The sequence below is a fragment of the Schistosoma haematobium genome, chromosome 3, assembly GCF_000699445.3.
Source record: "Schistosoma haematobium chromosome 3, whole genome shotgun sequence".
Lineage (NCBI taxonomy): Eukaryota > Metazoa > Platyhelminthes > Trematoda > Strigeidida > Schistosomatidae > Schistosoma > Schistosoma haematobium.
Window position 1 is genome coordinate 14,271,482 of NC_067198.1, and position 22,784 is coordinate 14,294,265.

Here is a 22,784-nt window from a genome sequence, read left to right on the forward strand (position 1 = left end):
AATCTTCCAGACATCGGGGATTCGAAGACATAAAAGACATAAGACCCTTGATGTTCACTTTGACTCAGGAGTCCAACAACTGATCATAGCTGACAACTTTAGTATCTCGGTTCGTTTATTTATTAAACAGATCACGTATGAATGATATATATTATCTAAACATTCCTTTTATAGTGTTGTTTTGAAAGAAAATATCGAGCTGTCCTAATAAGATATTAAAATTTTATTTTTAAAAACAAATTTTATAGGCAACAAAAGTTTATCCGAATACCAGTAGTATTGGTCTTATACCAAACGAACAAAGAGCGCAACGTTTTATTTCAACTAATCAGTTTCAGGTAATTGCGATTGAAATAACTTGAATGAGTTAACAAATATGGTTATTAATTTGAATTAAATTTTATTTGAAGCTCCTTTATGACTAAAGCTATAATAAAACGTAAAAATACCCACTGAATGATAATGTCAAAATATTTGACTGGGATACGATTATAATCATTTGATTGTTACCGTAAAACAACCTCATAATGAAGTGAGTTACATTTTAGAATAAATATACTTCATATATGCCCTGGTATGGCCGAGAGTGGGGTGGGCCCTCCCTCCCTCTCGAAATGCTCTCACACGGCCACGCGTTCACAGCCTCTGCCAGGGAAGTCCTACTCACTGCCTTCTCGTGGCGGGGGTGTTGTTTACGAAAGTGAGAGGACCATAAGCGAATGTCCGGTGCTTTAAACGGGTTGGTGGACATGGAGAGTTCAATTTTGGTCACCGGCTACTATGGGACTGCATCTCCTCACGATGCCCCACCGCCTTGTGGGTTAGACCTTTAGGTCAAAGGCTTGGGGTGTGGCCCCTAAGAAAACCACCTGTTTCGGTTTAGATACCCGGGCAGTATCACAGCCCTCACACAAAGTGTGGCGCATATATATTTGGTGCCCTCTTGTACCAGTATTTATGTGTTCAAATAAATAGATAAATAAATAAAATATCTGATAGTATTACAATTGAACAACTACGCAGTACCTCTATTTGCTATACGTTTTAACAAATGGATTTCATTTCTTCCTCTACCCGTCTGGTGTACGTAAATCTCCCTTATTAATTATATTCACTAAAAAAATATAATCCTAAATATGTCAATAAAATAAAACGAATGTAAATCTAGACAAATCAACTCACATAAGTAGTTTCATGGACTCGATTAATATGTGGATGATTTTCGCCATTAAATATTGTTATTTTGATTACTTCTACGAATCATGAAATATTAGACCTTTCCACTATAATCCATTTTTGCTGTTAGTCGCTGAGATTTGCAAGTTTAAAGTTTCGAGTTTAATTAAGGATAATTTGTCTACAAATCTTCGAGGAAAATATAAACAGCCGTAATAAACGAAGTATGATTTTATTTGAGTGTCTCCACTAAAGGTTCATCTGCACTACAAACTCATTCCGGTGTAAAAAGGGTCATAAAATAGGTCAGCCAATCATAATCAGCTTAGATCATGACACATATATGGTTTGACCCAAGTTGTCATACCACATTAGCAAAATCAAATGGAAATGATAAGATGAATAGTGAAGGAGATCCAAATACCTTAGGAAAAATGAAAATGACTAAATGTTGGGAATATGGTTCAAAGACGCTTAGCAAAAATGTTCGCATAGGGGAAAACTAGAGCTCAATATTTAGCGTAAGTTATAGTGTATGAATTTGGGTCACTGAATAAATCCAAGCTATGTCATCCAATATCCCCAGCCACCGATGTGTGTTTTTAACAATAAGTTAGTTTTTTGAAGTTAGTTGTTTACGTAATATTTAGGATAATTCATTGAACGATTATACGAACCATGTTCATTTAACAAGTCAATTTGTTGAAGTCACTCAATTTGATTCAGAATCATCACACTTTTAGAACTGAAAAACAGTCTGAAGAGAGAGACGTTTCCACTATCTCCACCTTTAAGCTACACAGTTATAAATATATAGACTGCATTACAAAATACAGTGCAAGGCATAGATATGCCAGTTTTAGGTAAATCAGTCAGTGTTTAACATTGAAAGTGATAAAATTAATATTGATAACACCTACAAAATACTACTTATAAAACTTACAGTTCATAGTAGAAGTGGTGAAAAAGGCTATAAGGTGGTGAGTTATAATTTGTACAGTAAAAAATATTCTAATATAACACGAAATAGAAGTTATGCTATCTCGGATTATTGTAATAATAATAGTAGTAATGTGGTGTGTGCTACTTATATTGACATAAGTAGTATATGATGTTAGTCGTGAACAGAATGTCTGGCAGCAGAGAGACAAGAGGATCGAACAGTAAAGAATCGAAACAGAATGCAATTTGTGTGAAAATGCAAGAACAATGAAGTCTGAGTCATTTTGAGACAACTGATGGACATTTTGCAAATTAAGCATTTACCATATGATTGTTAGATTATATTAGCAAGTCCTGTAATTTTGTGTCAAATACATTCGATTGTCCCCACTGGTGTTCTTGTTCACTACAGTAACACTATGTGAATTACAAAATACAAATTTACAACTAGAAATCTAGAGGTCAAAGATAGGTTTAAAAGGGGTTAGTGGTTGTGGTTTATGACACCTTTTGACGTAGCCAACTTGGTTAGGAGTGGTTTGACTCTGTTATAGGCAAAGGCGTATAAAGAATCTGAATAAACGTATTTTGAATTCACAAATTATGTTTCTTTGAGTAAATCTCAATAGCGTCTGATAAGTAGAAGAGAAATAATCTGAAACTCTTTGGTAAAGTATTCTATCAAATATTCGGAACTAAGAAAGGTTACTGTATGTTCGTTTCTATGTTTGCTATTGATCATGAAAAGTTAGGCATGGTTAGTCACAGATTTGGCAAATGCATCACATCGTTACTGTGTTGACAATTTTTTTATATTATTAGGAGAATCCTCAGGAATCATTTTCTCCCCCACCATATGAAAGAGTTATACAACTGGATAAATTTCCTTTCCCTCGGCCAGTTGTAATTTTTGGTCCATTATGTGAATTGGCACGGCAACGCCTCACACAAATGTCATCCATAATACCAACTAAAGTGGATTATTCCATTGAAGAACCGATTAAATTCATTATTCCACCGATTAGTTCATCTTTTACATCTAACAATATCACTAACAGTAATAACGGCTATTCAATAAATGAAGAAAATAGTAACAATAATAAACCATTAGGTTTGATAAGATTGAGTGCAATAAATGTAAGTTATTTTACTACTGAATTGTGTTTTAATTCTAGTTAAATTTAGAATTATCTTTAAATCGTCTTTGAGAACATCAAACCACTGAACAACTGTGTAAGTGTTTCAAACTCTGAAATCCATTAAGACACGTTGATAAGTATAGACAAATTTCCAAAAAAAGGAGTAAAAGAAGCGATATAAATGGGAATTCAATGATACAAAATTCATTTTACTAGTAAGGGTTTGTTATCTTCCGTTGTTGATGTTAGTACATAGAACTGATCAGAATCTATTAACATATATGCATCCTCAGTAGATTGACTCGATATTACCATTTAGCTAAACATTTTAGTGAAATGCGGAATCATTGCACAAGCTAGTCGCTATTTGAACTCAGAAGCTCAGTAGATAATTCGTTGAGCGTTAATAGTGTAATATTCTGAGTTTCAGTCGAATATAAACCCTGGGTTGCAGAAAAGTCCAGCCAATAAGTCCTAAATTGAACGAAACGAGCCATCTGGATTCCACTGTTAGTTGCTGTCCAACATTGATTGTGCAGAAGGTCTTTGCGAGTTTATTCAGAAATTTTGACCTACTACAAGACACTGGATTAATTTGCCTTATTTACGCTTAAACTTAATTGCCTCCTAATGCTTTTGTATTGAATAATCAGTCCATTGCTATTCACTTTAAACGCTATATTCTTTATTCATCTATGAACTGTTTTCTGACATTTTTTACAATACCTGATGAACAACTACTTATTAAGTATTTTCAAACAGCTCGTACAACATTATTTCATCAGTTTTGTATGACTTTAATTAGATTGTCCAATACTTCTCAAATAATTTATGAAACTTGGCTCCTTGAGCAAATGTTACACATATTTAAAACAAAAACTATAGTTTCTATGATTGCAAATGATATGCAAATAAAAATATCTCTACTTTCTAGCAAAATTCATTCCAAGCTGATCAAAATCAGTTTGGTGAGGACAGTCAAAGTAACAATGCATATTTAGATAATGGTTCGAACTTATCACTTTTAAGTAGATACTGTTTAGCAGTATTTCGTTTAAAATACTTATTAGTGGTTCACTTCATTACAAAGTATAATTTAAAAAAAACTCTGCAGTTATATTCACTTCCTCATAAACAATAATTAATTTGTAGTTGTAATATGATTTAATGATACCTTTCACTGTTCATCTGGAAAGATGAGTATGAGTATGTCAACATTCTTGCCAAATGTTTCCTGTCATTCAACTTCTAAAAAATCTTAAAATAAACCAAAATCCGGAATGATCATTCATATTTAACCGGGTATCTCAATTACCTATCGTATAGAAAGTCCTTTGTCGTTGACGTGCTTTTAGAGATGACACTTTCTTCATCTAGATTTCTACGGGTTGAACTTCTACCGGGAGATTCACTTATTGACCTAGAATATGCCAGTGACATAGTTCTATTTTGTGAAGACGCTCAAAAAATACAGAGTCTTCTGACCACTCTAAGCAACAATGCTAGCATGTTCGGCATGCGATTCTCCCCCTGGAAATTCAAAATGTTGCTTCAGGATTGGGTTGCATCGACACCCGAAATAATGACAGGGAGTGAAGTAGTTGAGCGTGTCGATCGCTTGACTTATCTTGAAAGTTTCATCAGCCCTTGTGGTCTGGTGTGTGACGAAATCTCAGCACGGATACAGAAGGCTCGACTAGCTTTTGCCAACTTGCGTCATTTATGGCATAGACGAAATATCCGTCTACCAATCAAAGGACGTGTTTACTGCGCAGCAGTTCGTTCAGTCCTACTTAATGGCAGTGAAACATGGCCGGTAAGAGTAGAGGATATTCGTAGGTTACGAGTATTCGATCATAGGTGTCTTCGAAACATTGCTCGTATATCCTGGGACCATTGAGTAAGTAACGCAGTTGTTAGGAAACGGGTAATAGGTAAGGATGGAAAATCAATTGATGAGGTAGTGAAACTTCATCAGTTGAGATGGCTTGAACACGTGTTACGTATGTCCAACCACCAACTGCCCCGATGTGCGATGTTCAATGGTGTATGAGTAGGTTGGAAGAAAGCTAGGGGCGGCCAGACCAAAACATGGCACAAATCCATGAAATCACTGACAAGTGGACTGAGTCATGTTGATAGGTGTAGATTACCTGGTTATGAACCACGAGATGATAGCAACCGATGGTTGGAGACCTTGAATGACATGGCTCAAAATCGTTTGTAATAGCGCAGGTGCATCCACTCTTTGTGTTCTCCCAAATTCTAATCTTTTGAGTACTTCATGTACCTTTTTTCCTCTTTCCAAATTTATTTCACTGGATTGTACTTCTTGAATAACATCTCCAAACCCTAATCTTTCCGAATACTTTTTATACTCTTACTACTTCTACCACTACGGGATTTGAATCGACGATTGCATCTCTGTGCTAATATGGTATGGCAACTCGAACTGATGTACGTACGTACGAAGTTCTACGTTGTTACTGACTGACTGACCTTTTAGTTCAAATATTTTTAGCTTGATAATAGCTTATCATCATCTGCAAAATGATGGGACCTCCAGAAACCATAGTTCTTATATGAAATTTCAATATGGTATTACACAAAAACTGAATAATCCACGGACTGTTTGGTGATTGAAATTTGAGCAGTCAGCGGATTAAAAGTAAACTTGACATATTTTTACTTCACTACTGTGTGAATAATTATGTCATATCTTTTCTACTAATTTGTTTTGTAGGTACGCGATTATTAATGAAATCTATAAATTACGATTTAAGTAATCTAACTGATACTCCTACTTACTGACCGCTTATCCGTAGGCGAATACAGTTATCCAGTGAAAAACTGTATTCTTTCTAGACACGAAATGAGTACAATTTTTTTATTTACCGAAACAAAACTATTCGTTTCATAAAAATGTTCAGTGACAACTTAAGAAACTCACTGATTCATTAGGCACAATAAAAACTTTTCTACAAAGAAAGTTTTCGTATTGACGATATCATTTAATGTTAATGATGTATTAATTCTTTATTTTTATTACATACCGCCATATGTAAATAATAAATACAAATACAATTGTGTATCGCTCTGATAAACCATTTCGTTGGTAAAAAAACATTTCGTCGTTGTAACGTCTTCACCTTGTTTAATATTCAACTACATAAGTTTACTAAGGATCGGGTTTGTGTTTGAGATAGTTTTACAGTAATTTATTAAAAGGCAAAAGACTGTTAAAACGAATTATTTCAATGATTATAGTTATTTCAGATTATTATAACGAGCAATGTTCTCTTTCCATGTTATTAAACAGGAGTGCATGAAAAGAGGTTACCATTGCCTTCTGGATATTGGCCCAACAGCTATTGAACGGCTTACCCTTCTCGGAGTCCCTCCAATAGTGATATTAATTAATCCATCATCTGAGTATCAACTAAAAGTTTTATTAAAACACTATTGGCAATTTAACAAAACATCAAGTGCTTTATTCATTCCATCAAGAGTATCCAGTCGTACACGTCCTACAATCAAAGAGATGGTTACAACTCTATGGAATTCTGTAATTTATTTACGTCAATATAAATCACATGTTATCACCGATACTGTGCCACTGTTAAACATTACTTCAAAGGAAAATTCTTTTTCAGAAATTGAGTGGTTACGAAATTTATCTGAAGTTATAAGACATCAGCAAAACTCACCGGTAATCAGGAATTTCGTCTTTATTTATTTGCGTTTACAACTTTTAAGACATTTTATTATCGTTAAAGAAATATTTTTATTCACTACTAGCTTTCCTAATCACTCGAAGTGAATAAACTAATGATTAAGCAAATTGTCATGAGTTTGTAAAGATTTCCGAATTTCTTATTCACCACCACGAACTGATCTAAGTTAAACGAAAACTGAAAACCAGAAAGCAATAGACAGTCGTTCCATCCTAGTATGAGAATCTTCAGCCATATGCGTCATCAACCAACATAGAATCTAAAACTGAACCTTTATTGAAGCTTAATATGCATATATTTAGATACTGATTCAGTGGTACTAGGGTAAAGCGCTGTCCATGAGACTTGAAGGTGTTGGGTTTTGTCATCGATAGGGTCGTGTGCGGGCACTTCGTCAAAATTTCTTTAATAGTTCTAAATTATGGGTAGTAATTTGAACTGCTAAAAATGCACTAACCTTAACTGTTAGAATATGTAATCGAATAGCTTGTAATTGTCTTCTTTATTTTAGCATCACCAAATAATATATACATAGAATCGAGCCGGTTGATTTTCATCTATCAATAATTTTTGTTGCGAAATCATAGAAATCATTAAATTTTTTTTAGAAATAATCATCTTTTAAGTCGATCCAATCATTTCTTTTCAGCATTTGGGAAGTACAAGCTTCAAGCACCAGAGATGATTTACTTTTGACAAATTAAAATTCTATTATTTTGGTCACAAACGAATGTAAATCAGCATTTTGCTTTAAATTTTGGTTTTAAATATAGTTTGAGAATGTATTGAGAAAGTAATATTTTAGAAATCATGACACTTTTTGAAAACTAGATAAAATGTTTGTTGATGAGTTGTAATTTTTAATGAGTAACCTCTGTCTAGGGTTTCTAGAGGAATAAAAATATCAAGTAATTAGTGTTATTTTGTTATTTGTAGCTTGTATTCATTACTGATTGATATCAGTTGTGTTGTTAAAAACTAGGGAGTACTAGGTAGCTGTTCTGCCTGACTAGGAAACTCCTCAAAAGTTTGCACTCGCAGGTCCCATAATGAGTATTAACTGTTTGGTATGACATAGTTGGCTATTGCTCTCTGATTTTAATGACACCCCAAATGATGTCACTTTATAGCGAATATTACATTCAAATCAATTTGATTACCACAAAATGTTTCATCAGTATTTATAATGTCATTGTTCTAATGGTGTTGGTTATCCAAAATAGACCAATCGTATCAATTCTAATAATCTACGAATATGGTAGAGTACTTTGAGTTATATTTTGCACTTTGTTTTTGGATTTCTCAAAGTATATTCATTTGTTTGTATTGCTAAAAGGTATGGATTGGTGAGGAATCAGAAATTGGTCAATTAAAAATCAATGAGTTAATTGATGAAGAACAAGAAGGAGGCGATGACGTCGTTACAATGAGTGGTATGAATCTTCATAGTCGTATCACATCATATTCTGTTTAGTTTAACAGATAGTATTTTTTTATTGGGGCGTAAGACTTTATGTGTTTTAGGCTATGGATATCTCACTTGATACCAAGCCAGTATTTAATTGGATTTTCTCACTTTAACAGAGCTAAATAGCTTGATGATATATAGTTTAACCTAATGCCAACTAAACATAGGTTATCATGAGTAAGTTTTTGATGGCACTATTCACGAACCACTGCATTCTTATAAACACTTGACTAATTTATATATTTAGGTGTTAATCACATATCTGATGAAATATAATGATTTTTTGACTACTTCAACTGTCGGTGGAAATGAATGCAGTAGTTGTTAAATGTTAACATGTAAATAAAGATGTTGCTTTGGAATAAAATACCCGCGTAAAAGTTTCCTGTTAAAAATCTTATATTTAAATTATTGTGAATTAACTTGCTGTTTTGAAAAACTTACAATAAACCTGATTAAAAATTACAAGATTAATTTTAAGTTTACACAGATTGGGAATGACTTCTGAATTCAGCTGTAATTTTGCTTGAAGTGGTTAAAAATTTTTAACGAAATCTGCACCTGAATAAATCAGGTTATATATTTGACAACCCGGAGCAATCTGTAAAAATTCCTGAAATCTTTAGGCAGCTGATTACTGACCTATATCATCTGGTTTCACAATGAGAGACACTTTGGTGTCAGGTACCAACTCTCGTGAAACGTAAATTAAAGACTTTCTGATGTTCATACAAAATAATTAAAATTAAACCAAGTAAACTGTAAATATGAATCATTAAAACTAGTGGCCAGATTGCAATTTGATCAGCCTTAAAAGCTCAACAACATGTGATACAGTGGGCCAGTCGGATATAGACCAAATGGTCGGTGCACGCTACCTGTTAAGATATGGCATTCTTTCTAAGGAGTGAAACACATCACATTGGTTCAAAAATATGACTTTTATATCTAAACAATGAATACTTGATTCAGTCGGTCAATAATACGCTTTATTCTCTCTCTCGGGGTCAAGAAGAGTATCACTTTCAGATTAGGACACCGCACAACATAAAAATATGATATTAATTACTTCTCAGTGATCAACTAGTGCAAAGAATACTTCATACATTAAACAATAAAGATTATATTTTTATTTCAACTTCAGTTTGACTATCGTCCAAAAAATATTTCATTCTGTCTAGCTAGTTTGCATCAATAATAGCAGATATGACTGTATCCTATTGAAAGTACTGAATCCCATGGAAGATCTTTGAATTTGTCTTTCTTTTGATATTAATTTGATGAATGTTCTGTCTTCAAAATGAAACATGAAACGTTTAAGTACATTTTCAGAAAGAAATAGCTTATTTCAAAGATACCTGTTGAACTAATGTCAAATTAAGGATCAACGAAAACTGGAGATTATTAGAAATCTGGTTTGTTCTAATTTAAACTTCATCTATAGTGTACATTCATAGCCTAGCAAGAAACTGAATTCATTACTTTCATTTTTTCTAGTATTTAAGTTATATTTAATTGACTAAGCCGAAATTCGAAAGTCTACACATTTTTTTTAATTAAACTAATTTGTAGTTCAAAGCTACGATTATTAAAATGTTCATGATGGCTTTTTTTATATGAGTTTAAGGTTAATCGGAAAACTGAGATTAGATGATGTTTGGAGGTAGTCGACAGGAAACCCGGATCCACGGTTTACTGTTGACTACCTCCAACCACCATCTAATCTCAATATATAGTGCCCGCAATGTCGAGTCACCTAGACTGGTGGCCACATTGCAACGTGGTCAATAGCATTCGATCTGCACTAATAAGGACTAGACACGCATGAAATTGATCGCCACCCAGTGATCAATCAATTGTGATAATGGGAAAACTGTTAAACTTTGAAAGTAGTTGTATTGTTATAATTATATAGAAATGTATTTGATTCTATAAGGTAATTCACTAAGCAAACTGGATAAATCACAACTCAAATATCTATTTTATCATCAGTTATAATCATATCCATTCAACATTTCCAAATATAGTTTTCTATAAATTAATGTCTTACTCAGATGTATAACTTAGCTAATCAAGCACAAAACTGTATTATATAATGTCACATTCAAAATCTATACGCTTTGCATCAATTACAATACCACTGAATTAGTAAACCTTATCGGTTTTATTCATTTCTCTATGTAACAGAAATATATAGTTGATTAAAATGTTATTATTTACATAAACGTTTTGTGATAGAATACATTTATTCATCTTTTACCACTGAAAACTTGTGTAAAAAGTGATTTGTAAAATTTGTCTGTTATTCTATCTTATTTGTATAATAATAAGTTACTCCTTTTTATCCATATACAGTTTACAATAAACTTATGTAATCTAGGTTACATTTATATTCATAATTTACATTTTGTTTTCTTTCAAAAATCAGATATGATACTTTTACAAAATGATTTACATTAAAAATTCATTGAATGATTTAATTCGAATTACTGTAGTTTATAAAAGAATTCTATACAAATATTGAATTTATCAGAAGGAGTTTTGTGGAGATTGTAGTAATTTCAGTAGTTGAGATCACGAGTCATTTTAAGCTAAACCACCATGGAAAACCTAAAAGCACTGGACGGTCGTTTCGTCCTATTGTGGACTCCTCAGCAGTGCGCATCTACGACCCCGCCCCGCAGGATTCGAACCCGGGACATAGGAGCCTCGCGCGCATGCGAATAACCACTAGACTACTGAGCCAGCATCCAGTGGTGTTAATGTCTAACTTCAAATAATCCACGAAAATTGAGCGACACATCCACCGTTGTCATCAGTCAGTTACTATCTCACAACAGACCCGATCAAACCCTACTAGTCACTGCCTCTCACTAGAACTCCATGATATACCTCTTGAATCCAGTCACTAGTGAGCATATGTTGATTAATATTAGAGGGAGTTTCGTGGAGATTGTAGTAATTTCAATGGTTTAGATCATGAGTCGATTAAAGCGAAACCACCATGTAAAACCTGGGTTCGAATCCTGCGAGGCGGGTCATGGATGCGCACTGCTGAGGAGTCTCACAAAGGGATGAAACGGCCATCCAGTGCTCTCAGGTTTTTGATGGTGGTCTAACCTCAATTGACTCATGATCTCAACTATTGAAATGTGATATGTCTCAAAAATGTGTAATCGAAATAGTTGAAAAAATCCAGAAAATATACTTTTTTGATTGTAAAGCGTTATGATCTAATCAAAATCAGTTTGTAATTTAAAGTTTCAAATATCTTTTTTTCTTTGTTTAAACAAGTCATGAGAATACTATGGCTTGATCAAAAGATCATTCACGGATGAATTTACATTGCAGAGAGATTGTTATTATTTAAGAATCCTTTTCGAAATTTGAAACTTTTCATTAAATAGATGACAGATAAACTATGTACATTTTCGTAATACCTTGGATGCATTTATGAATGACTGGTCAATAATAAGATTTTTGCTATCTTTGAATTATATATAGAACCTTTAGTGAAATGTCTAATTTAATAATATCAATATATTCACTGATGACTAGCTTTGAAATGGACTAATCAACGTTTTAATAGAAATTATAATTTATGGAATCAAATGAATTGGGAATGAGTGAGCAACTCCCAAATGGTTATAAATAGGAATCAAGCCATTTCTTTGAATGATTCCACTTGAAAATGTAATCAATTAAGTTTCAACATAGTAGTGTAACTGTATAGTGTTTATTGTTGAATAAGACATGAGTTTCACTTACATGTGTACACTTCCAATGAATCAAGGCAATAGTATATGACGCGAGTCAGGAATGTAATGTCTGACAGCAGAAGATGGGGAAGATCAGGAAAGGAAGGGCGGGAATAGAAAGCAATTGGTATGGAAATGCAAGAACAACGAAGTTCGAGACAATTATTGAACATTTTGCAAATTAAGTATTATAGTATGGTTTTTTCTATTTCACCAAGTAACTCTGTAATTTTGTGCTAAATATAATTCGGTTGTCCTCACCTGTGTTCTCCTTCACTACAATAATAGTGTAACTGTATGGTGTTTATTCTTGAATAAGACATGAGTTTCGCCTACATGAATCAGGGCAGTTGTCCATTCGTCATTAATTCTCAATATTTCGTCTTATTGATGTCGAAACTAACCCTTTAATCCTAAAATGCAATTATTTCTTTGTCTGTGCTTCATAGATTCTTTTTACTTTACAATGGGTGAATATTGCTTATGAGAGAAAAAAAAGTGTTAGAAAAACAACCATAACAAATTGAGTCAGTTTTATTGATTAGATATACTAGTAATATGATATTTGACATTCTAAATGTGGTCAAATGCAAATTCTTATTCATACAAATTATATGGATTATTTCATCGTTTCTTTTTTTTGTAATTACCTAATTAATTATATGTAAATTGGATAAACTATTCTATATTTGTTTATTTTACCATAACAACATAGCTACGCATAACATGCTGTCTGACTGCATTTTAGATCCAGAAACACCGAGACCAACAAATTGTAATAACAATATTTGCAGTGAGGAAGAGGAAATAGGACACTCATCTCATAATACCAAAGAAACAAGGCTGGAAATGAATGATTTTGTCAGAAATGATGTTAGTTCAACAGTACCCGAAGACAAGAAATGCACCCCTCCATTTCGTCATGTGCCGGTGTGTCATGCAAATAAAATGATGGAAAATACCAATAAAGATACATCATTTAAATCAAAAACTAAAGATTACTATAGTTGTACATGTAATTTTGATAATGCGAATCCCACGAATCAAGAAGAAACTAAACTCAAAGAAATAACTGAACAGATAGGTGGTAGAGTATTATTATTATTATTATTGCACATGATCTTAATTATTACATCAAACTGCAAAAATGTGATTTTAGTAAGGATTCTAGACAAAGAGTAGACTTTATCTTTCATTTGAACGAAATATTAGTCATGATCTGTTGGTCTATATCAAATATCTTTTCATTTAACATTTAACAATTTGTGACCGAGCACATGTTTGTACCTTGTGATGTAACCTGTCGTTTTGTCTAATTAAAACTAGCAATATTACGTGGTCTTACTTGACAAAGTACTTAGGATCAGCCTCTGAAATATTTCTTAGAGTGATCTCTTATTTAACATCCCAGCACCAAACTTCCTCGCCGTGAAACTTAAAGTTCTCCCGTTTCATTCGATATCGATGAGGGTTCCAAAAATAGGATAAAACTAACTAATGCTCCTTGAATTGTCACACAGTAGCCTAGAAGATAACATCCCACTGTTTGAAGAGGTTTGCTTCCGAGTTAAACTCTCAGAGAGAAATCCATTTAAAATTCAGCTTCCAATGTAAATTCAAAATCACTATGAATTTTTTATGGTACACAACTTAAATTACATGTAAGTGACAAGAATGAACAGTCAATGTGTAGCACCTTGCTAACTGTTTTAAAAAAATTAATTTCACATGCTTATTTGGTCACGACTTTTCAATGTTCCCCTGGTATGAATGGTCAGTAGATGCAATAGTGATTGTAGTCATTATTATTGGACTAATAGGACAAACTAAAAAATCCGAATAAACCTGAAGAATTAGTATGGAATGTCTGTTTCTACAAGTGATACCCTTGCAATATATACAGCTACTTTAGCTAACCTCACAAACTTTCTTTGTGTATGAATAGTTTATTGACTGTTCACACGAATGCTTTGCTGGTTAGCGATTTCAACGTCATCATTGACATCACATTTATTAAACAGTTACAAGATAACAAAGATCACTTGTGTTGAGCTTTGAAAGTTCCATATAAAAGCACTTTCTAAGGAAACTAACTCAGTATGTTACATTCAAGGAGCTATTCGTTGTGTTTAGTAGGGAAAATTGCAAATTGTTCGTAGAAACAAAACGCATCGAATGTCCGATGTGCACTGTCACTTGACTGAAATATTAATATATTGTGTCTTGTATGTGGTTGACACATCGATTCGGTGGCATAGGCCAGGTTGACTGAGTCGTGATTGATCGATAGACTGCCTTTTTATTTCCCTTATTTAATGTTATCAAAACAGCCTTGACGTCTAGTAGGGGATGGGCCTATGTGTAAACGTATGATACAAAATAAATTACTGTATAACCGATAAAGGTTTCCTTCCTCCTAATCTATTATTGCTTCAAATACAGTTTCTGTCGTTCAGATAATGTTTTTCTACTCACCAATGGAACAAGTTCTTTGGATCGAAATTCAAACCCCAGGTTAAAACACGTAACACGGTTAATTACTAAGATCACTGGATTCAAGCTTACATGATTATGTGTGTTATGAAAAAATCTAGTTTGCGAAATATTTTTTAACTGGTTCATATATTTTGCAAAATCAATTATGACCAGTAATTAACAGGAAGTAATCGGCACTAACATCTTAGTTCCTCAATCGACCCAGTGATTCATTAATAAACTTAATTTATTAGCTTTTAATTAATTATGTAACTTCCCTTTAACTCTACCTTTCAAACGGAACATGATATCTTCCTCAAATCTCAGTAGACATACAAACTGATTCAGCGGTATTATCAATGTCAAGTTGATGAAGACCATGAAGTACCAGTTTTCGACCGACAATCCCCTACTGAATTAATGTTATTCGGCTAAGCCAATTTTTTTGCCAGGTTCTCCAATCGAGATGGTCAGAAACCAAACCTTTAATCAATTGTTGAGGAATAGCGATAGCTCACTCACTTCTTTAAAGTTTCAACTGATTATGCTATTTAAAAAGCTTTGCAATCAGACCATTCAGCCTAGAGAATACAAATTTGTTAAAATCATTCTCCTGAACTACAAACATTCCCCACAAACTCTAAGTTGAATTAACTGTTTCTTTATTCTTATTTAAATTATTACTTGACCAAAATTTTCTTGATAAATCAATCATCATTCAGTATGTAAAATAAGATTAATTTATTTTAATTTTTTTCTCTTTCACAAACAATTAGATATTTTATCCATGAACATTTCGCCATTTTCATTAGAAACACTAAGGCTACATATTGAATCAATGTCAGTAAAACATCCACAATTTGATCAATCCTTTGATGAAAAGTAAGCAATGCTAATTTGCGTAAATGCTCTTGGTTATTTACATTTAAATAGATGTTCTGTTCTGTGTTTTTCTTTTGTCGAAACGTTTACAGACAATGACAAAACGATAGAATCCGAATCAATACCTTGGAATAATAAACATATTGATTAGACAGGTTGAAATCATGAGTCACTTGAAGCTAGACCACCATGGAAAGCCTGAAAGCACTGAATGGCCATTTCGACCTAGTACGGGACCCCTCAGCGGTGGGCATCCACTATCCCGCAGGATTCGAACCCAGGACCTACTGGTCTCGCGCGCGAGCACCTAAACAATAGACCACTGAACCGGCATCCAACGGTGTTACTGTCTAACTTCAACCAATCCACGAAGTTGCGCCACCGTACACCATTGTCTTCAGTGAGCTGATATCTCAAAACAGACCTGGTTGAACTCCACTGGTAACGGCTTCTTACTAGAACTCCAGGAAATGCCTCTTGAAGTCAGTCACTAGTGAGCAGTTGATTATTATCAGAATGGGTTTTGTGGAGATTTTCAGAAATTTCACAGGTTGAAATCATGAGTCAATTGAAGTTAGACCACCATATTGATATTGATTAAACTTTATAAATGATAACTAGGATAAACCTATTTCTAACCAAGTATTAAAATTTCATGACTTAATCCTAGATATTGAAGTTTAATTAGGGTGCTCTTATGGGTTTTGCTATTTCCGTTCACATGAAGGTTTTATTTATTATCCAACTTTGTTTACGGCTGTGTTTCATTCACTACTAAATGAAAAAATTTTATTTTACAATATGATGGAGAGAACATTTAGCTTAGACATACTCCAGAATAGTAATAAAAGTAACATAATGAAACTGTCCAACTTAAACAATTGCATTTACTAACAACACGATGTACCATTAATTATCATGGTTTCACAAGCTTGTAGCGAGCACGAAGATGTTTATTGTTATAATTAATGTTTGTTCCAAGGATTCATAAACTGTTTTTATTTAGTATATTTATGACTTATAAGTTCTATTGTGTTAGTATACATAAATTCACCTAGAGCGATTCAATGCATTTGATCTCATCATGTATATGCTTTCGAAACACAGCTCAAAATAAAACAAGAAAAGATGATGAGAATAAAAAACGGGAATGAGAAGAACTTAATCTTTGTGCTTTATATTTAGAATATTTTGTATCATGAATTTCATTTCATTGTCGAGGAGTCCCACAATAGGATGAAACAGCTGTCCAGTGTTCCTAGGTTTTCCATGGTGGCTTAGCTTCAATTGAATCATGATCTCAACCATTAAAATTTTATTTCACTTGAGAATTCTGTTTTGTTGACTGTGAGAAATGAATTTATTAAATAAATTGCTGTTTAAATGATCAATTATAGCTGTTCATCAGCTTAATAAATGTGGTCTTATCTTTGTAAAGTTAGGATCATGTGGTCAGTTTAATTCATTAGTGAAATTCTACTAAAAGATAAAAACTTCTATTAAAATATATCTTCAAGACTGAATAAGTATTGTGAAAGATTATTTGACAGGTGTTAGATGAGTTATATATTCCCCTATCCTTATTATTACTCAATTATTATTAATCGTTCATCGTTGTGGGATTGTGTCGGGCTTTGGTGTGGAAATATATTCACGTTCTAGTCAGGCTAATCACGTGTTCTTCATCTGATTGGTGTTAAACTCCTGTAGAATAGATAGTGGGAGGGAATCTAGTGTAGATATTCGTCTAAGGTAAATTGACATCCCATACATATAGACGAAGTAAAACCGAGCGTTATAACAGTTTCTTTTCTTGTGTAAACTCATGATAATGATGTTAATCGTTTAAAGATCACCATCATATGGAAATTCTAATATTTGGATGAAGAATATTCTTTTCGATAAATTCTCTTCAGGTTTTACAATTATATATCGAAATTGATAATCTGAAAAATGGCCAGGTTAAGGGTAAAGTGAATTGTTGAAAGTATGTGAATTTAGGATTGTCAAACAAAATAGAATAAAATTGTTAATGTTTGTATGACTCACATAGAATGTTAACTTAGATCAGCTTATATGTTAAGTGAAAATTTTATGATCCGCGATCAGAATAAATAATGGATCAGATAGAATGTGAGAAATAATAATGCAATTACAATTCGATCAACTGTTTAATGGAAGACTATATTGTGTAAAAAATTATTAGTAAGACATAATAAGGTGTAATGAATACGAAATAAATGAATCATTTATTGGGAAGATTAATAATTATGCTTAACCAGTAGTGATAATAATAGTGATAATAATAATAGAAAGATTTATGAATAAAGACAACAGAGACAATTACATTTGACTACGAAGGGTCGTAAGTACAATAACCAAATTAGGCCATTCAGTAACTAAGATTACTATTGATTAATTGGCCTTGAGGTTGGCCAGGGGCGGAGGAATGGTTAGAGATATTTCCTCTGTACTCACAGCTCCAGTTTCTTCATCCGGATGGCTACTGCTTCAGCCGTTTGTAGGACTTTGAGTCTAACAAGCTGTAGCAAAAAAATTACTGACCCTATAAATAATTGAAAAGGATTAGTTTATACTGGCACTTATGATCAGTTTGTACTAAATGGGCCAATATCGAGCTGTTCACTTTCTTCACCAGACCTTTGCTTAGTCACGCCGGGAGGTGTTCATGAGCAGGAAAATGTGAATTCCTAGAACTTCGACCAATATAACTTGCTCCAGTGGAGCTGTCGAACTGAAAAATACAAAATGAGGTGGTCATTCTAGGTAATTCATCTTTTAACCTCAGTGTCATCATTGAGCACGTAGAAAACACTAATCGTAGTCCTCCGCCGTTGAAAGATTGTTATATTGTCCTGCGTAATCTATGAGTTAATATCTCACTAAACGCATCCTCTCTGAATTGTAGGCGCATAAACAGGGATTTATTATTCATCGTTTGTAATGGTATTAATTTGTTATAGAAAACGTGATAATCAACAAATATATTAAAACAGTTTTTTCCTCCTCTAAGTATAAACTCTTGTATCATGATAAAAAATCTATTCGTCTAGTACAATTTACGTAACATAAACTTAAATAATATAAATTGTAACTTCAGCAAAACATTTACAATTCAAGGTTAGCTGTGATACATAAAGCTAAAATTACTGTTGACATTAAGTAGAATATACAAAGCTGTTTGAAACAGAAGTGAATGTCCTGTGTTTTCGAGATAAGATCATTATCAATAAATCTTGATTAATACAGTTGAGAGAACAAAACTACTAAATTCACTAATCTCTTAACTGATAGTAAGAAATACTGATGATAAAGTGTTTGCTAGAAGTGAAATCCTAAGTAAAACAATGATTCTGTAAAAAACATGATTATATGATACTTTTTCTACCAGATTCATATTTTCATATCTGAAAACACAGTGGACTTAGCATTCAGTATATAGTCACAAAGAGTATGTGACATGATGACCGCATTTCATATACTGATATTAATCAACATTCCATTATTTTATATCCAAGATCCTTTAATTTTGATCACTTTTCATAGGAAATTTGTTTGAATTATTGTTTCATTTAAATTCGTTTAGTAAACCTGGTTTTAGTAATATCCACCCAATCAATGAATTAGAACCAAATGACGGTCAAACTCCGACAATCAGCCCAACTCTTTCTTTACACCAACTAGTTTTTGATGATATTACATCTTCAGATCTCCATACAAATGATGAGCAAAAGCCTTCATCAGCAGATTTAATTAGTAATGTAGCTGATCCTCAATCTTGTATTTCATCACTTCCTACATCACCAAGAACAATATTAGCCGAAAAGTGTGGGGAGTTCGGCTCACAGGGTGGAATTTTGGAAATACCTGAACACAATGTCTGTTTGAGGATTCCCGAAGGCGCTATTTCTGAGGAGGAAGGTCTGCAAAAAATATTTATTAGGGTAGGTCCTAGAAATTGTGTATATGCAATGTTCAAGAGTTTTTAAAATGAATTCAGCTTTAATTTCATAAACTTTAATGACAGGAGATTATTGTATATTCAACACAATTTTCATTTCTTAAATTATTTATCTTGACCTTTAAGTCCCAGTAGTTGTTCTTACTTTTTCCCATCAAAAGTTATGATATACTTTCACAAAGTATGAGATGGATATTCTTTTAGTATACATTGCATTTAGTCAGTCCGAAAATGAAACAATGTTCATATACTAGTTTTCTAGTTAAATACTTCGCTTTCGAATACAAATGAGTTTCTCAATATTTAATAGTTTGGACACGCATAAAGAACCTTAGAAATAGAAAAATAGTATTTAACGATTTAGGCAGTTAACATAGACCTCATTAAATCAGATTCAAACCAAATTGACAGTGAGGATAAAGAGAGTGCACATAGTTACCACAAAACTCTGGAAAGTTTTGCTATCAAGTGGAGGGTCCTCTGATAGAGATAATGGTCAATATATGTTCTAATTTGTATAAATTCACCCTATTTTTGGGTAGTTTTTGTGACATTATGTTTGTAAATAACTATTAATCGATTATGATACAAACTAACCTCACAGTTATGAAAGCACGTGCCTAAACAAATAGATCTTTTAATTGTGCAGAGTTGACACTTTTCCAGTCGAAGGGAAATGTATATTCACTCATTTGGCGGGTTTGAACATGTTAAACTTAGGTCTTTAAAAGTTAATTTATAGATGGTAGTAATACCGTCAGCTTTTTAAAAAAAATATTAAACGAAATAAAAGCATATACAGCATAATGGTTAATAATGTAGACAAAATCGCTTTACAGAGTAACTCCGTGAAGTACAACATAGAACCAAAAAATCACTTATTGTACAACATGTAGAATTAGATGTATCATACGATAATACCAGCTGACTAGTTTGGGTTCGACAAATTTCAGCAAACATCCAATTACTTAGGTCTTGATCAGTAAAAGGCTTAAAATGCTTAATTTTGTAAAATAAACTCTTAACGAACAATTACTTTTTGTTTCATTTCAATAAAGGTTTATGAAAGCGAAAATGAATTGCTCATAGATAATTTACCATGTGAAACACATCAATCATCTGACAAACCTATATTGGTCAGTCCAATGGTTATGTGTGGTCCCAGAGGTTTAACATTTCATAAACCTGTTGAACTTACTGTCCCAAGATATCCTCTAGACTCAGAATCTAGTGATGAATCCGAAACAAAACTTGATAAACATTTAGAAAAATGGAATTTATCTTTATTACATGCTTCAGCTATTTCTACTTCAACATCAACCGATGATGATTCTTTACCAAGAACTTCACGTTCAAATGAACCAACAAAATGGCATGAAATACCTCTAAGTGCTAAATGTCAATTATCTGTGAAAAACAAAACAAATTCTCAAAAACAAAAACATAATACTAATCAAGGAATTCTTTCCATTATTAAAGACTCTCATATTTCAATTTTAATTGATCATTTCTAATTTGTTTTTAACTTTCCTAAATAGTCTCCTTTAAATGTTTAAATATGAAAATCAGTGGATAAGCCCATGAAAATATAATGCAGAAATTTGTCACTTACTATGTAAAGACAGCAAGAACAAAGATTGGTGCAGAATAATATGAATTCATTTTATTTCGTCAGGTCCTCATCAGCTGCTTACAACCTAAAATATTTAAAATTGAACATTATTACAGATATTGACATACTTATACATAAGAGAGTGATTAAGGATGAATAAATGTATCATGGTGTAGCGAAGATTCCGATAGAGTTAATGAGGTCATAAAATTTTGTCTCGAATAAATAGAGTTTGAGAGGAAAAGTTCCGGAACATTGAAATAGGGGTTATTGTTACCATTTATTTTATTTATTTCTCTATTTATTTACTGCGTCATTACTCCAACTCTTTCAAATTATATCATACATAACTGACTGATTTCAATTCATATTTTCTTTATTACCATTAATCTATTTTCATGAGTTCTAATCACTATCTCAATGTTCCGGAACCTTCCCTCTCAAACTCTATTTATTCGAGACAAAATTTTATGACCTCGTTAACTCTGTCGGAATCTTGGCTACACCATGATACATTTATTCATCCTTAATCACCCTCTTATGTATAAGTATGTCAATATCTGTAATAACGCTGATTCTCAAATAATTTAGGTTGTAAGCAGCTGATGAGAACCTGACGAAATAAAATGAATCCATATTATTCTGCACTAATCTTTGTTCTTACTCTCTTTAAGATAATAAAGGGAACTATGTGTATGAAACTTATTATGCAATTGTTCTCCTTTGTACTAATCAACTATTCACTAGCATGTTTATTCATTATATTTAGGAAAATATATATCAAATTATTTCTTAATGTTTAACTTGGTTTTGTATTACGACAGCAAAATCTATAATTTTTATTACCGAAAAATCATTATAATCTAATGTCGTGATAATCCCATAAGAGATTTTCATTGGGTATTTCAAATACTTATTAGCTATTGCTATCAAATTTACTTTTTATCATCCCGTTAATACTTTAGCATCCAATGATAAAGTTGTATATTTTATAAAAATGTTCAGTACAATTTTCTCCTACTTATAATACTATTTTGAATGTTCCCAAATACTAAGTTTTCTGACTAGAAATAACCGGTACCAATACTCAGTGTATCTTAATGAAATCTGTACACCAATAATCACACTCAAGAATTAATAAATTTTGACAGTTGAATGCACGAGTCAATTTAAGCTAGGCTACCGTTGAAAACCTAGAAGCACTGGATAGCGTTTCATCCTAATATGGGTCCAGCGTAGATCAACTTGTGAATTCAACTGTTAAAATACTACGATCTTCATAAATCCCCTTACCAATTAATGAATTATACTAATGTTCTATTATATGAATTATTTTTTCTTTAACAAAACGAAAAAGTAACCAACAACATCCTCGTATATTTGTGTTACTTGTTACGAAAGCCACTAGCAAAAAGTTCTGATCAGTGAAAATCAACAATGATTTGATTTTAAAAAAATTTATTTTATCTTTATCGATAATATTTTGTGAGATTTTTTATGATAGAGTATTACATGTTTATACACTAAGTCCAAACGCTCAGCATAATGCTCTGCCTCAAGAAACCAAAAGAACATAATACCTGAAGATTAATGAGAGTAGATATTTCGGTGGAAAA

At 32.7% G+C, this 22,784-nt stretch overlaps 1 protein-coding gene across 2 annotated transcripts in view; it reads left to right on the top strand.

The window, feature by feature from the left end:
* The window catches only part of TJP1_1 (Tight junction protein ZO-1), a 32,898-nt gene extending 10,327 nt beyond the window's left edge, over positions 1 to 22,571 (top strand). The window contains exons 7-14 of one of the 2 annotated variants that reach the window (XM_051213084.1): positions 249 to 338; positions 2,941 to 3,255; positions 6,577 to 6,966; positions 8,328 to 8,424; positions 12,966 to 13,301; positions 15,469 to 15,574; positions 19,182 to 19,539; positions 20,615 to 22,571. In XM_051213084.1, coding sequence (XP_051069020.1) covers positions 249 to 338; positions 2,941 to 3,255; positions 6,577 to 6,966; positions 8,328 to 8,424; positions 12,966 to 13,301; positions 15,469 to 15,574; positions 19,182 to 19,539; positions 20,615 to 21,070 — 2,148 coding nt within the window. In that variant the 3' untranslated portion in view covers positions 21,071 to 22,571. Of the gene's footprint in view, positions 1 to 248; positions 339 to 2,940; positions 3,256 to 6,576; positions 6,967 to 8,327; positions 8,425 to 12,965; positions 15,575 to 19,181; positions 19,540 to 20,614 lie in introns of both variants that reach the window. The other variant, XM_051213083.1, reaches the window with a different exon arrangement.
* The last annotated feature ends 213 nt before the right edge of the window (positions 22,572 to 22,784 follow it).